The sequence below is a fragment of the Salvelinus sp. IW2-2015 genome, linkage group LG26, assembly GCF_002910315.2.
Source record: "Salvelinus sp. IW2-2015 linkage group LG26, ASM291031v2, whole genome shotgun sequence".
Lineage (NCBI taxonomy): Eukaryota > Metazoa > Chordata > Actinopteri > Salmoniformes > Salmonidae > Salvelinus > Salvelinus sp. IW2-2015.
Genome location: NC_036866.1, coordinates 49290529 through 49307203, shown reverse-complemented (window position 1 = coordinate 49307203; position 16675 = coordinate 49290529). Strand labels below are relative to the sequence as shown.

General features: G+C 42.7%; 1 protein-coding gene across 1 annotated transcript in view; it reads left to right on the top strand.

Moving 5' to 3' along the window:
• The window catches only part of cd82b (CD82 molecule b), a 64292-nt gene extending 47956 nt beyond the window's left edge, over positions 1 to 16336 (top strand). The window contains exons 6-9 of the mRNA XM_023972124.2: positions 6888 to 6986; positions 9135 to 9308; positions 13557 to 13640; positions 13976 to 16336. Of these exons, the coding sequence (XP_023827892.1) occupies positions 6888 to 6986; positions 9135 to 9308; positions 13557 to 13640; positions 13976 to 14053 (435 nt within the window). The 3' untranslated portion in view covers positions 14054 to 16336. The remainder of the gene's footprint in view (positions 1 to 6887; positions 6987 to 9134; positions 9309 to 13556; positions 13641 to 13975) is intronic.
• The last annotated feature ends 339 nt before the right edge of the window (positions 16337 to 16675 follow it).

Sequence of the window (16675 nt, the reverse complement as noted above, 5' to 3'; positions counted from 1 at the left end):
AGCTGCGAGGCCAAGAGAGGAAGGAGAAGGGGGGAGAGCGGGACTCGGGAGATGCTGTGAGAGGGCAGGGATTGGGAAGAGGGGCAAGGAAGGCAAAGACGTATAAGAGATGAAAGGGTGGAGAAGCGATCGAAAGAGAGAGGCCGGTAGAAGAGTGAACAGCAGGGAGATGAAGATGGAAGAGTGTGGTAGAAAAGAACAGGAAAGGACACAGGAGGAAGGGATAACTCACCCTGTCTCTCTGAATGTAGATGAGCACCCCACGGTTACCTGGGCAATGAGGATGAGCAGGAGGCAGGTGAAGTACTGGGGAGGCAACAGAGAGCATCATGGGAAAGTGAGTTTGACAGGTTCATTATAACAGTTCAAAAAACAACAATGGTCTAGTTTGCATGACACAGGCCAAACCAAGTTTACAGAGAATGTTAATCAAGTGCTTCAAGCATGGCCTATTAATTAGGCCGATTTCAAGTTTTCATAACAATCGGTAATCGCCTTTTTGAATGCCGATATGCCGATACATTACAGTCCATTAGGTCAGCAAGGAGCCAAGGTAATTGGTACTAGCATAAAACTATCTTCTAAAAAACAATCAATCTGACATAATCACTATTAACATACACATGGTTGATGATATTACTAGTTTAACTAGCTTCCTGCATTGCAAAATAACCAATTTGTGCCTGTTAATATATTACATCGAATCACAGCCTACTTCGCAAACGGGTGATGATTAACAAAGCGCATTCGGAAAAAAGCACAGTCGTTGCACCAATGTACCTAACCATAAACATCAATGCCTTTCTTAAAATCAATACAAAAGTATATATTTTTTAAACTGCATAAATTCATGTTTGCAGGAATATTAATAGGCGAAATGTGTCACTTTCTTGCGTGCAAGCAGGTAGGGTAATGCAGCGTGTGGCCGCCTGCTCATTGCGAACGTGTGAAGACCATTCTTGACGAACAAATACCCGTAATTAATTGCCACAATTTAGCATAATTATGACAACATGAAGGTTGTGCATGTAACAGCAAGATTAGACTTATGGATGCCACCCGTTCGATAAAAATACGGAACGTTCCGTGAAATTTCACTTGAAAGATAAAACGGTTTGATTTTTAAAATGACAGTTCCGGTTGACACAATATACGTATTTCTGTGTGTTTATTACATTATTAATTAAGTCATGATTTGATATTTGATAGAGAGTCTGACTGAGCCGTGGTAGCAGGAGCAGGCTCGCAAACATTCATTCAACAGCACTTTCTGCGTTTGCCAGCAGCTCTTCGCAATGCTTGAAGCACAGCGCTGTTTATGACTTCAAGCCTATCAATCTGAGAGTTAGGCTGCGCCAATATCTATATGCCATAAGAAACAATCCAATAGTCAACAGTATGTGAATAAAAATGGTATAGAGAGAAATAGTCCTATTCCTTTAATACTACAACCTAAAACTTCTTAACTGGGAATATTAGAAGACTCATGTTAAAAGAAACACCACGTTGTTCTCATGTTCTGAGCAAGCGAACTTAAACATAGCTTTATTCTCCATGCCATTATTCAGCTTTTACTTCTGCTCCAACAATGTGTTTTGCATTATTTTTAACCAAATATGAACATGTTGTTTTTTTTTTAAGAACTAAATAGATGTTTTATTTATGTATTAATTAAATAAAATAAAATGTTCATTCAGAATTGTTGTAATTGTACATTATTACAAATTATATATTATCAATGGAACGATAATGTATCGCTTTTTTGGTCCTCCAAATCTATCGGCGACATCAAATCCTAAATCGGCACATTCAGTCTATACACACTTCCATAAACAAATCAGGGCCGCAAATAAGAATGAGAGACCAAGATCAATGAGTAATTGAAATGTGATGAAAACTTAGGTTTAGCATTAGCGTGTTAGTAGTGGTGTTGTAATGTACAGTGGCAGAAAAAGATATGTGAACCCTTTGGAATGAATTGGATTTCTGCATAAATTGCATAAAAGTTTGATCTTTGCAGCAGGAGAATGTAAGGCTAGTCTGTCCGCACCCAATTGAAAGCTCAAACAAAGTTGGTGAGCAAATCCTGACCTCAACCCGATTGAGATATCTGTGGGCGATGACCTCAAGAGAACAGTGCACACCAGACATCCAGAATATTGCAGTTTTGAGACAGTTTGTAAAGAGGGAATGCTCCAAAATTCCACCGACTGACTGTTGTGCATGTCTGATCCGCCAACTACAGAAAACATTTGTTGAGGTTATTGCTGCCAAGAAGTAGGACCAGTTATTAAATTCAAGTTCATACTTTTCCCACCCGCACTGTGAAGTTATACAGTGTTTCCAATAAAGACATGAGAAAAGTATAATGTTTGTGTACGTTAATAGTTTAAGCAGACTTGTTTGTCTAATTTGTGACTTAGATGAAGATCAAATTGATGACCAAATTATGCAGAAAATCCGCACTCCAAAGGGTTCACATCATATTTCCACTTCATATTACTCGTGTGTGTGTTTACTCACCAGGCCCAGCAGGCAGCACTATCTCATAGATGGCTCCTATAACAGCCCAGGAGCCCATGGCCATGGAGAGAGACCCCACACTGATGAAAATGTAGGCACACACCTTCAGGTGGTAGAGGATCCTCTGTAGGGAAACATAGTGGAAAAGTAAACCCTCAGGCCACAACAGACCATGACACTACCAGACAATCCATACTACCGCACTAGCTAAAATCAGGCCTACCCTGGAATAAAAGGTATGCTCAACTAAAAGGTATGCACATGTGGCAGTGAAGTACCATCTAAACCTGTGCAATTCAGAAAGTACCATAGTCAAGCAAAGCAATGCGGTCTGCCACAGACCAGGGCTCAAATGAGGCTTTCTAAACATTCTAGCAATTCTCTGTACTACAAAGGGTTGAATGGCCACCAAAGCAAAGCGAGGAGATACAGCACAATCACAAAATATTGAGAACCCTGTTGTTTTTCCACATTTTGGTACATTACAGTCTATTTTAAAATGAATTAAATTTTTCCCCTCATCAGTTTAACACACAATACCCCCATAATGACAAAGCAAAAACAGTTTTTTTTTGTTTTGCTAAATTATGTAAAATAAAAAAACGGAAAATGTCACATCACATAATTATTCAGAACCTTTACACAAGTACTTGTTGAAGCACCTTTGCAGCGAATACAGCCTCGAGTCTTCTTGGTATGAACGCTTCAGAGCTTGCACACCTGTAATTTGGGAGTTTTCCCATCTTTCCGCCGATCCTCTCAAGTCCTGTTAGCGTCGCTGCACAGCTATTTAGTCCCTCCAAGATGTTAGATCGGTTCAAGGTCGAGCTTGCTGGGCCACTCAAGACATTCACTAGACTTTCCGAAAGCCACTCCTGCATTGTCTTGGCTGTGGCTTGGGTCGTTGTCCTGTTGAAGTGAACCTTTGCCCATCTGAGGTCCTGAGCGTCTGGAGTAGGGTTTTATCAAGGATCTCTCTGACTTTGCTTTGTTCATTTCCCTTGATCTAACTACTTATCCCAGTCTTGCCGCTGAAAAACATCCAGACAGCCACGATGCTGCCACACCATGCTTCAATGTAAAAATGCTATTGGCCAGTGATGAGCGGTCCCTGGTTCCTACCAGACGTGATGCTTGCATTTAGACCAAAGGGTTGAATCTGTTCATCAGACCAGAAATCTATTTTGCCTATTGGCAAACTCCAAGTGGGCTGTCCATGTGCCTTTTACTGAGGAGTGCTTCCTCTCCACTCTAACCATAAAGTCTGATTGGTGGGCCTGTGCAGAGATGATTGTCCTTCTGGAATGGTTCTCCATCTCCACAGAGGATCTCTTGAGCTCTGTCGGCTCTTGGTCACTTCCCTGACCAAGGCCTTCTCCCTTGATTGCTCAGTTTAGCCACGGCCGCCAGCTCTAGGAAGAGAGTCTTGGTGTTCCAAACGTATTCCATTTAAGAATGAGGAGTCAACGTTATGCTCTTGGGGACCTTAAATATGCAGAAATCGTTGTACCCATCTCCAGATCTGTGCATAATCCTGTCTCGAGCTGGCGAGTTGCCCTTCTCAAATCATGGCAATCAATTGAATTTAGCCCAGGTGGACTCCAATCAAGTTGATAAACATCTTAAGGATGATCAATGGAAACAGGATGCGCCTGAGCTCCAATTTCGAGTCTCATAGCAAAGGGTCTGAAATACTTATGAAAATATTCTAAAAAACCTGTTTTGCTTTGTAATTTTTATCATTTTAGAATAAGGCTGAATAATTTCGACATGCCTGTAGTTCCTTCTCTTGACATGTGCATGGCTGACTGGCTGTGAGAGATCGAAGACTCTTGTCTTTTTTCTCCTCTTGGAGGAGGTCCAGAGAAGCCTCCAGAAGCCCAATCTCTGTGAAATAAGCCTGCTCATAGCTCTGGACCTGGGACACGGCTCCAACACTGCCACGCCAGAAGAACCAGAGATCTATAACTGCGTAATAAACCTACCCGACCTGTTCCATGAATAATACAATCACAATAATAGTCACATCAAACAGCCAAAAATGCTCTAAGAAAAAACAAAAGTCACTTCAAAGTATTGGCTCAGAGTGCAAATATATTAATTTCAGCACCTGCCTTTGTTAAATCTAACTGTGCACATACAGACACCTTAATGAATGGTCAACTACTATTTGTGTACCTACCTATTGTTTATTTTATTAGTTTAAAAAGGAAGTTGTCTTTAAAAAGTATGGTCATTTCTATCAAGATTGGGAAATTATCCTGGACTGTCCATATTTGAAATGTGCTATCTCTCGACTCGGCTCTCCCCCCTTCTCCTTCCCTCTCTTGGCCTCGCAGCTGGGACATATCTTGCATTTCCACTCCCCCCTGCACAGCTGTACCTTCCCTRACTCCTGGGAAGGCCTTCTCAGAATCCCCCCTCTGACCCCTGACTGTGATGGAATGGACAGTTAGTGTTGGTGTGATAGGAACAGGTTGTGCCAGGAGTGAGGCATTGTTCTGTGATGAGTCAACGGTTGAGTTCCGATTATCGACCCTTCTCCGGAAGTGTACACTCGTGTACTTCCACTTATGGATTTAAAAGGATTTAAGAAATATGGTGGAAACTTCCTCCAGCCATGCTTGCTCCAATGCAGTGTTTTTAKGGGGGATTGAACGAGTAGACACTACTGGGTGAAGAGTAGAGAATCGGACCGCAACCCATGAGTGATACCAGTGRAAAGTGAAAGACTGGGAGACTGAGAGCAGGTGGGGTTGAGGGAGAGATGTGTGAAATCTGCAGAGGAAGCGTGTATTGCTGTACTGTGGTGTTGTATGTTTTCATTGTGAGCAGTTCATACAGGTAGTTCCACTTCTACTGGGGGGGGAGGGGCAGGCTGAGGTTTGATGTGGAGGTGAGGGGTGGTAAAGGTTGTGGAGGGGGGATGATGTGGAAGGCATTTGCTTGTGAAATGTGTTTCCAGCTCTGTTGTGATGTTTGCCAACTCTGAGCGGCTGGTGAAATGACAGCACGGGGATGGAGACGTGTCATCACGGTGTATGATGGCACGTCACCCCCTATAGGTAGGAGAGGGGCACTAGCAGCACCACAAGGGTTGGTCAACTGAAAATCTACTGTAACTCTTAACATTAAAACAGCATAGATACAAACTTGAGTATGAGCTATTTGAGTTTTTACCAGAGTCAAATTGCTCAAGCTCAAGAGGGAAGCTTTTATTTAATTGTTTAACTCAAAATCAAGGTAGAATAATGATATTCAAGATTTCATAACTTGTTCGGACCTGTGATTCTTGTTTAATAGAAGAAAGAAGAGTAGGCTAATGGGTGAAATTGGATGTGTGTGTGTGAACAAACGGGAGTGTTTTGTTTGAGCCGATCTGACCGGTTTGAGTTCTGTTAGCTCAGCCGTTCCCATGATCCACTTGAATCTCATGACTCACGATAGGTGGGGGTTGCTATGGCTGTTCGTGTGTGTGCATGTGTGTGTGTGAATGCTTGCTCTCTGTGTTTAGGGTTTACCACAGGCCAGGGCAGGGTGGTACACTTTCCCAGAACAGGGTTGGGCTCCCTCACCTCTCCTCCCCTATTAGGCATGTAGGCTAGGCACAACTCCCCTGCCTCCTTACCATGTGGCCCTGTAATATACACTGAGTGTACAAAACATTAGGAACACCTTCCTAATATTGAGTTGCACCCCCTTTTGCCCTCAGAACAGCCTAAATTAGTCGGGGCATGGACTCTACAAGGTGTCGAAATCATTCCACAGGTATGCTGGCCCATGTTGATTCCAATGCTTCCCACTGTCGTGTCAAGTTGGCTGGATGTCCTTTCGGTGGTGCACCATTCTGGATACACGCGGGAAACTGTTGAGCGTGAAAAACCCAGCCTGGCACCGAATACYATTCCTCGTTCAAAGGCACTTCAATCTTTTGTCTTGCCAATTCACTCTCAATGGCACACAAACACAATCCATGTCTCAAATGTCTCAAGGCTCAAAAATACTTCTTTAACCTGTCCCTTCCCTGTCATCTACACTGATTGAAGTGGAGTAAACAAGTGACATCAATAAGGGATCATAGCTTTCACCTGGATTCACCTGGTCAGTCTATTCCATGAAAAGAGCAGGTGTTCCTAATGTTTTGTACACTTAGTGTATAGCTTGTTGTCATTATTTGTAAATAGAAAGGCAATTGAAACATGACATTGTGCTGTTTATGTGTGTATTATTACCCATGCTCTGCTATATTCAAGTCTCATAATATTAGTGCATCATGCCTAGATAATATTAGTACCGTTTCTTGTCCTAACTTTGAAAGTTAAATTAGCTCATGCATGTATTATTTCCTTTGTCTCCCTATGCAGCTGAAGCATGAGATGTCCAACATCATCAAGGGGATGTTGGTCAACTACACTGGTCAGAACAGGACCACAGAACACACCTGGGATTATGTACAGAGGACGGTGAGTAACTGGACCTGCCTTAGTTACCACTTTATCAACGTTGATGTTTACACTGAACACAACATAGAAACGCAACATGTAAAGTGCTGGTCCCATGTTTCATGAGCTGAATAACTGATCCCAGAAATCCATGCGCAGAAAAAGCTTATTTCTCTCAAATGTTGTGCACAAATTTGTTTACATCCCTGTTAGTGAGCATTTCTCCTTTGTCAATATAATGCATCCACCTGAAGCTGATTAAACAGCATGATCATTAACCTCTCTAGGGGGTGTGGGACGGTAGCGTCCMACCTGGCCAACATCCAGTGAAATTGCAGAGCGCCAAATTCAAATTAAATTACTATAAATATTTAACTTTCATGAAATCACAAGTGTCAGATTTCAAAAAGGCTTTTCGGTGAAAGCACACCATGCGATTATCTGAGGACAGCGCTCAGCATACAAAACATTACATACAGTTACCAGCCAAGTAGATTAGTCACGAAAGTGAGAAATAGCAATAAAATTAATCACTTACCTTTGATCTTCGTATGGTTGCACTCACAAGACTCCCAGTTACACAATAAATGTTAGTTTTGTTCGATAAAGTCCCTCTTTATATCCAAAAACCTCCATTTTGTTGGCGCGTTTTGTTCAATAATACAATGGCTCAAATGCAGTCACAAGAGGCAAATCCCAAATAGTATCCGTAAAGTTCGTAGAAACATGTCAAACGATGTTTATAATCAATCCTCATGTTGTTCTTAGCCTAAATAATCGATAATATTTCAACAGGACAATAGCATCGTCAATATAAAAGAAAAACAAGAAAGGCGCGCTCTCGGTCGTGCGCAGGAAACAGCTCTGGGGACATCCCACTATCCACTGACTCAAAGTTGTCATTCTCCCTCATTTTTCAGAATAAAAGCCKGAAACAATGTCTAAAGACTGTTCACAGCTAGTGGAAGCCATAGGGAACGGAATCTGGGTCCTATCCCTTTAAATGGTGGATAGGCTTTCATTGGGAAAACAGCCATTTCAAAATAATGGCACTTCCTGGATGGATTTTCCTCAGGTTTTCACCTGCCATTTCAGTTCTGTTATACTCACAGACATTATTTTAACAGTTTTAGAAACTTTGGAGTGTTTTCTATCCAAATATACTAATTATATGCATATCCTAACTTCTGGGCCTGAGTAGCAGGCAGTTTACTTTGGGCACGCTTTTCATCCGGAGGTGAAAATAGTACCCCCTACCCTAGTGAGGTTAAACATGTGCACCTTGTGCTTGGGACAATAAAAGGCCACTCTAAAATGTGCAGTTTTGTCAAACAACACAATGCCACAGATGTCTCAAGTTTTGAGGGAACAAGCATTTGGCATGCTGACTGCAGGAATGTCCACCAGAGCACTTGCCAGAGAATTGAATGTTAATTTCTCTACCATAAGCCGCATTCAACGTTGTTTTAGAGAATTTGCATCACAATCGCAGACCACGTGTAACCACGCCAACCCAGGACGTCCACATCCGGCTTCTTCACCTGCGGGATCGTCAGAGGGGGTGCGGAGGAGTATTTCTGTCTGAAATACACCCCTTTTGTGATGAAAACTCTGTGATGAAAAATTATGATTGTATGGGCCTGTCTCCCAGGCCCACCAATGGCTGCACCCCTGCCCAGTCATGTGAAATCCATAGATTAGTGCCTAATGAATGTATTTAAATTGACTGATTTCCTTATATGAACTGTAAGTCAGCAACATCTCTGAAATTGTTTCATTTGCGTTTATATTTTTGTTCAGTATAGTTCAGTTGTCAACTGAATGTGATACTGTGCTTTCAAAAGCACAAGCACTCTCACGGCGCTACTTATTCAAAAGGTTTCCACTTTAACATCCCCCTCCCCTGTTCATTCTTGCATATCTGGCTCTCCTGCCAAGCTTATCACCCCATAATGTCCATGCGAGCATCAGGCAAGGAGTGTTGGGTTTCTTTTGCTGTTTGAACACTGTCTGTTTCAGCAAAGAATTTAACTGGTACATATGAATCATGCTTTCTCTCCCTATTTCTCTTTCTTTTGTTCTTTCTTTCTTTCTGCCAATCCCCCCTCTCTCTCCCCCATCCTCTTCCCACTTCCCTTCCTGCCTCCACCCCCCCCTCCCGCCTTCCAGATGAAGTGCTGTGGTTGGACTGGCCCAGGCAACTGGTCGGAGAATGTATGGATCAGGAACAGTTCTGTCTCCATGTACCCCTGCTCCTGTCGGAACGAAACCCTGCCCGGGACAGACGTCAGGGAGACAGGGCTCTGTGAACACTTGTCCAACGACCTGCCGGTCTACGAAACGGTATGTTGAAGGGGGGAGWTAGAGAGAGGGGGCGACAGATGTCAAGGAGTAGGCTGTGTGAACACCTGTCTACTGACCTGCCTGTCTACAAAAATGGTATGTTGGAGAGAGGGAGAGGGGGAAGGGATCAGAGCTAAAGAGAGAGGATGGGAGAGGGGGGACTGACATTAGACCATGCTCTACCGATCTGCCAGTCTACGAAACGGTATGGAGGGCGGGAGGGGGACAGATGTCAAGGAGACGGGGCTCTGTGAACACCTGTCTGCTGATCTTCCTGTATACGAAAAAGTATGGAGGGAGGGAGAGGGACAGATGTCAAGGAGACTGGGCTCTGTGAACACCTGTCTGCTGACTTCCTGTATACGAAAAAGTATGGAGGGAGGGAGAGGGACAGATGTCAAGGAGACTGGGCTCTGTGACACCTGTCTGCTGACCTTCCTGTATACAAAATAGTATGGAGGGAGGGAGAGGGACAGATGTCAAGGAGACTGGGCTCTGTGAACACCTGTCTGTTGACCTGCCTGTATACGAAGTAGTATGGAGGGAGGGAGAGGGACAGATGTCAAGGAGACTGGGCTCTGTGAACACCTGTCTTGCTGACCTTCCTGTATACGAAGTAGTATGGAGGGAGGGAGAGGGACAGATGTCAAGGAGACTGGGCTTTGTGAACACCTGTCTGCTGACCTTCCTGTATACGAAGTAGTATGGAGGGAGGGAGAGGGACAGATGTCAAGGAGGCTGGGCTCTTTGAACACCTGTCTGCTGACCTGCCTGTATTTGAGCCACACCCAGGCTCTTGTTCATTAGGGCAAAACCGTAGCTAAACTTATCTGTTAATATTTAATTTGAACAGAAAATGTATTTTTAGCAAAGGTCTGTCTCATCTCATTACAAAGTTGTATTCCTATATGAATCTAATCAGACTCCACCTGACCATCCGACAGCAACCTAGTCATGTCCCAGATGGTAATTCAGTAAGGCAGGCTACACAGTAGTATTAATCACCCTGCTACTGTATGTTGACAGCAGCAATCCCTGTTGTTTGTGTTGAGTCTCTATTCACACAGCAGAGACACACACAGCAAGAGCACACACACAGCAGAGGGCCAATGAATGTTTCTATGTTTTTCCCGTAAGGCTGTTGGACTGTTATTATAGAGGGATCCTTTTTATGTTCTCTCTTTCCAGCAGCCTCTGGTTGTTATTCTACCGCTCTACAGGTCTGCCAAACACAACACACACACACCATACACACACACACACCGGTATGCATGCTGCACTGAGCCTCGTCCAAAGACAACAGTGGTGTTTGGAGAGCACTCTGTGTTCTGACCCGTTTTGATCATCCTTTATTCATACCTCTTTCTGCACACTCTCTCTCCCTGCACACCTCTCTCTCTCTCTCTCCTGTATTATTTTTTCTCCCCTTCTATTTCTCTCAATCTCTCTCTCTCTTCAGGAGAATTCTGAAGAGACTCGGGATGCTGGCCTTCTAGGCAAAGTTGAAAGAAAAGCATGTCTCAGACTGGTCAATAAAAATAAAAGATTAAGATGGGCAAAATAACACAGACACTGGACAGAGGAACTTGGTAGAAGGCCAGCATCCCGGAGTCGCCTCTTCACTGTTGACGTTGAGACTGGTGATTTGTGGGTACTATTTAATGAAGCTGCCAGTTGAGGACTTGTGAGGCGTCTCTCTCTAAAACTAGACACTCTAATGTACTTGTCCTCTTGCTCAGTTGTGCACCGGGGCCTCCCACTCCTCTTTCTATTCTGGTTAGAGACAGTTTGCGCTGTTCTGTGAAGGGAGTAGCTACACAGCGATGTACGAGATCTTCAGTGTCTTGGCAATTTCTCGCATGGAATAGCCTTCATTTCTCAGAACAAGAATAGACTGAGAGTTTCAGAAGAAAGGTCTTTGTTTCTGGCCATTTCGAGCTGTAATCGAACCCACGAATCAAATGCTGATGCCTCAGATACTCAACTAGTCTGAGAAAGGACATATTATTGCTTCTTTAACTCAACAACAGTTTTCAGCTGTGCTAACATAATTGCAAAAGGGTTTTCTAATGATCAATTAGCTTTTAAAATGATAAACTTGGATTAGCTAACAAAACGTGCCATTGGAACACAGGAGTGATGGTTGATGATAATGGGCATCTGTACGCCTATGTACAGTACATTCCATAAAATATCTGCCGTTTCCAGCTAAAATAGTCATTTACAACATTAACAATGTCTACACTGTATTTCTGATCAATTTGATGTTATTTTAATGGACAAAAAAAAACATGGACATTTTAAGTGACCCAACTTTTGATCGGTAGAGTATGTACAGTTGAAGTCGGAAGTTTAACAGACACTTACCCAAATACACTGCTCAAAAAAATAAAGGGACACTTAAACAACACAATGTAACTCCAAGTCAATCAACTTTCTGTGAAATCAAACTGTCCACTTAGGAAGCTGATTGACAATAAATGTCACATGCTGTTGTGGCAAATGGATAGACAAAAGGTGGAAATTATAGGCATTAGCAAGACACCCAAAAAAGGAGTGATTCTGCAGGTGGTGACACAGACACTTCTCAGTTCCTATGCTTCTGGCTGATGTTTTGGTCACTTTTTGAATGCTGGCGGTGCTCTCACTCTAGTGGTAGCATGAGACGGAGTCTACAACCCACACAAGTGGCTCAGGTAGTGCAGTTATCCAGGATGGCACATCAATGCGAGCTGTGGCAAAAAGGTTTGCTGTGTCTGTCAGCGTAGTGTCCAGAGCATGGAGAGCTTGGGTCAAACATTTTGGGTAGCCTTCCACAAGCTTCCCACAATAAGTTGGGTGAATTTTGGCCCATTCCTCCTGACAGAGCTGGTGTAATGAGTCAGGTTTGTAGGCTCCTTGTACAACTTTTTCAGTTCTGCCAAATTTTCTATAGAATGGAGGTCAGGGCTTTGTGATGGCCACTCCAATACCTTGCCTTTGTTGTCCTTAAGCAATTTGCAACAACTTTGGAAGTCTGCTTGGGGTCATTGTCTATGTGGATGACATTTGCAACCAAGCTTTAACTTCCTGACTGATGTCTTGAGATGTTGCTTCAATATATCACATAATCCCCCCCCCCCCTCCTGCAGCAAAGCACCCCCACAACATGATGCTGCACCCCCGTGCTTTACGGTTGGGATGGTGTTCTTCGGCTAATAAGCCTCCCCCTTTTTCCTCCAACATAACGATGGTCATTATTGCAAACAGTTTCTATTTCAATTTCATCAGACCAGATGACATTCTCCAAAAAGTACAATCTTTGTCCCCATGTGCAGTTGCAAACCGTAGTCTGGCTTTTTTGGGTGGTTTTAGAGCAGTGGCTTTTCCTTGCTGAGCGGCCTTTCAGGTTATGTCGATATAGGACTTCGTTTTAATGTGGATATAGATACTTTTGTACCTGTTTCCTCCAGCATCTTCACAAGGTCCTTTTGCTGTTGTTCTGGGATTGATTTGCACTTTTTGCACCAAAGTACGTTCATTCTAGGGACAGAACGAGTCTCCGTCCTGAGCGATATGACGGCTGCGTGGTCCCATGGTGTTTATACTTGCGTACTATTTGTTGTACAGATGAACGTGGTACCTTTCAGGCATTTGGAAATTGCTCCAAGGATTTCTTTTGATTTTCCATGATGTCAAGCAAAGAGGCACTGAGTTGAAAGGTAGGCCTTGAAATACATCCACAGGTACACCTCCAATTGACTCAAATGATGACAATTAGCCTATCAGAAGCTTCTAAAGCCAGGATATATTTTCTGGAATTGTCCAGCTGTTTAAAGGCAAGTCAACTTAGTGTATGTTATCTTCTGACCCACTGGAATTGTGGTACAGTGAATTATAAGTGAAATAATCTAGTTTGTTAGTAGTTTGTTAGCAAGAACTATATGTTTGTTAGCAAGAAATTTGTGGTTTGGTTGAAAAACGAGTTCTAATGACTCCAACTAAGTGTATGTACGACTTCACTGTATGTATATAATATCTGAATCTGTAGCTAGACTCTTACCCGTATACATGGATGAATGCTTCACAGCAGACTGCAACCCCTTTCATTTATTTTTTGGGCAAAAAATGTGGGGCTCAAAGCTGCCCTGAATGACGGGTCRCCACTGTGTACGGTATGTACATTACCTGGATTGTGCCATTAAAGGTTTTCTAAAATTATAAATCTGTCTGTCTCTCTCTCTCTCTCCCTCCCCCCTCTCTCTACAGGGCTGCATGCATAGTGTGGAGGGCTGGCTGTTGGAGAACTGTGGAGTTATTCTTGGAATCTGTGTTGGAGTGGCAGTCATTGAGGTACCGCACACACACACAGGCCCTCACACACACATTACATACATGCCCACACACAGTCCCTCATCATGTGAGGTATGAATGTGTATGCATCCTGCACCTTCAAGATTAATAATAGGAGGTCTACTGTGCCCCACCCKGTTTCTGCGCCTGGTGTGGTTGTCTTTGCGTATGCTAGTTTTGGTTTTCATGCTTGTGTGTGTGCTTGCCGTGTGTGTGTGCGTGCACGTGTCTGTCTATCGGTGTTTGCATGCATTGGTGCTTTTGGGCACACGTGTGCGTGTGAGTGCGTGCGTGCGTGCTTTTAGCATAACTAACCCAGTTGTTTGGTCCTCCAGCTTCTGGGAATGATCCTGTCTATGTGCCTGTGTAAAAGTGTTGTCCAGGAGGACTACACCAAAGTACCCAAGTACTGACTATGAAGACCTGAAGACAGGAAAAGCTATACACCACACACAGCATAGAAGCACAGACATGCAGACACACACTCTGACAGTGAAACACAGACACGCAGCCACACACTCTGACAGTGAAACACAGACACAGTGTCCGGACACACACACACACACGCCCTCTCAATCAAGCACAACGTATGGACCTGTATCTTTTTGGACACACACATTTTGCCTTATCTTTCATCAAATGACTTGGTTTTAGAAGACACTCATCTTTAGGTATTAATGAATTCAACGGTGGGATATAACGTATCTGATGGAGTGAGTGTGAACAAACACCCATGTGAACCCAGGATGTTCCTCAGTTCTCATCTGTTATTTTCTGTCTCTTCCTGAAGCGCTTAATCGGGGTTGTTACGTAATTAGTTAGCAAGCTAGCTTTGTTTGTGAGAGCACTTTAGTGACTTTTTGTGAGCTGTTGATCAGTGAGACAGAGAGAGGACCTGGACCTGTGCTGATCTAGGATCAGGTATCCCCTTTCCGTTCCTTGTCTATTCATTATTATCTAAAAGGCAASTGATAGTAGATCAGCACTCCTACTTTCTGAAGATGGGCTTTGGGAAGGAGCTTGAGATGCAACACTATGGAACACTGTGGAGGGGGTACTGCAGGAGGGGTATCCCACAGCTGCTATTTGTGGTGCTGGGGTGGGTTTKACTTTTTACTCCACTCTTTCATCTGTCTCTCCACGGAGGCCTTAGTATCTCCTGCCTTCATCTGCCCTCCCTCTTTCTTACGGGTGTGTCTGGTCTGACTGGTCTCCGGGAAAACGAGTAGCTACCAAGATGAATTCATAGATTTCATGAAGTATATTATACACAGAGTGTGCAAAACCTTAGGAACACCTTCCTAATATTGAGTTGCACACCTTTTTTGCCCTCAGAACAAGTCTCAATTCGTCGGGGCATGGACTCTGCAAGGTGTCGAAAGCATTCCACAAGGATGCTGGCCCATGTTGACTCCAATGCTTTCCACAGTTGTGTCAAGTTGGCTCGATGTCCTTTGGGTTATGGACCATTCTTGGTACACACACGAAACTGTTGAGCATGAAAAACCCAGCAGCGTTGCAGTTTTTGACACACTTAAATCGGTGCCCCTGACACCTACTAYCATACCCCGTTCAAAGGCAAATCTTTTGTCTTGCCCATTCACCCTCTGAATAGCACACATACACAATCCATGTYTCAATTGGTCTCAAGGCTTAAAAATTATTCTTTAAACTGTCTCCTCCTCGCCTTCATCTACACTGATTCAAGTGGATTTAGAGCAGGTGTTCCTAATGTTTTGTAYACTCAGTGTATATGTGTGTATGATATATTATGCTTGTGTTTTACTTTCTTTTATTATTTTATTTTCCTAATTTCTTTGTCATTTTTTTCATGGGTTTTTTAAAAGCAATTGTTCATATGACTTTAGTAACGGACAAATGAGTGATGGTTTGAGTCACTCTGAGCTTGGTCAGCATTTTATATTGGAAAGAAAGCGATCACCTCAGCCCGCCTGCTCTGTTTTTGTTTTATTTTCAGAATGCTATTCTTTGTTTCCACTCTTATTGTGTGCGCCCCAAATTGCAACCGATTCCCTATATAGTGCACTCTACTTTTGACCAAAGCCCTATGTATCCCMTATGAGCCCTGRTCAAAAGTGGTATACTTTATAGGAAAARGGGCACCATTTGGCATGCAGACATTGTCTCTTATTAACTACAGAGTCTGGCTGGGTGATGTAGTAGCATCACTGCTATTATCRGCACTATTTCCTGTGGAATAGGCAKAGAAATTGGGTCCTGACTTTATGTAGCTATTGTAGTCAGAATGAGACTGTTGGTGAAACTGTTGGTTCCCTTAGGTCTCTGGTCTTCAGCCCAAGAATTCCACCACCATGACTGTCAGCCCTTTAAGAGGTTGCTACATTTCTCATTTCAGCATTACTTATATAACTACACATTCAAAAACAGATGTATTATTATTGTATTAAGTTGGCTGTTTTCGACACGAAGAGGAGAGTTTTTATGAAAATCCCTGTGAAGTCCTCTTTGTACTGCCAAACTTAGACTTTTATAATTGAACTTATATTTTGTTTTGAAAGTTTCTATTTGACTAAATAGAAACATTCTAAAGTCATGTATTTGTTGTATGTTACATGTAAGGGTGTTCCTGGAGTTAGAAGCCATGTTGAAAAGGAAAACTATTGGGATTTTTTATTCAGTATCAAGAATTGTTAATAAACTGAATCCATCACAAACCATGAGCAGTATTATATATTTTTAAGAAACTATAAAAACAAGGATTTATACTGTATTTGTGAGTTTTATTTTTTATTTTTTGTGGACTGTCTTGTTGATATAGGAAGAAGACTCACAATCTGCAGTTTTACAGTGCTTTCGTAAAGTATTCAGACCCCTTGAGATTTACCACATGTTGTTATCTTACAGCCTTATTCTAAAATGTATTAGAAAACAAAATGTATCATCAATCTACACACAATGCCCTATAATGACAAAGCAAAAACAGRTGTTTAGAAATATTTGCTAATTCTTTCAAAATAAAACAAGGAAATATCACATTGACATAAGTATTCAGA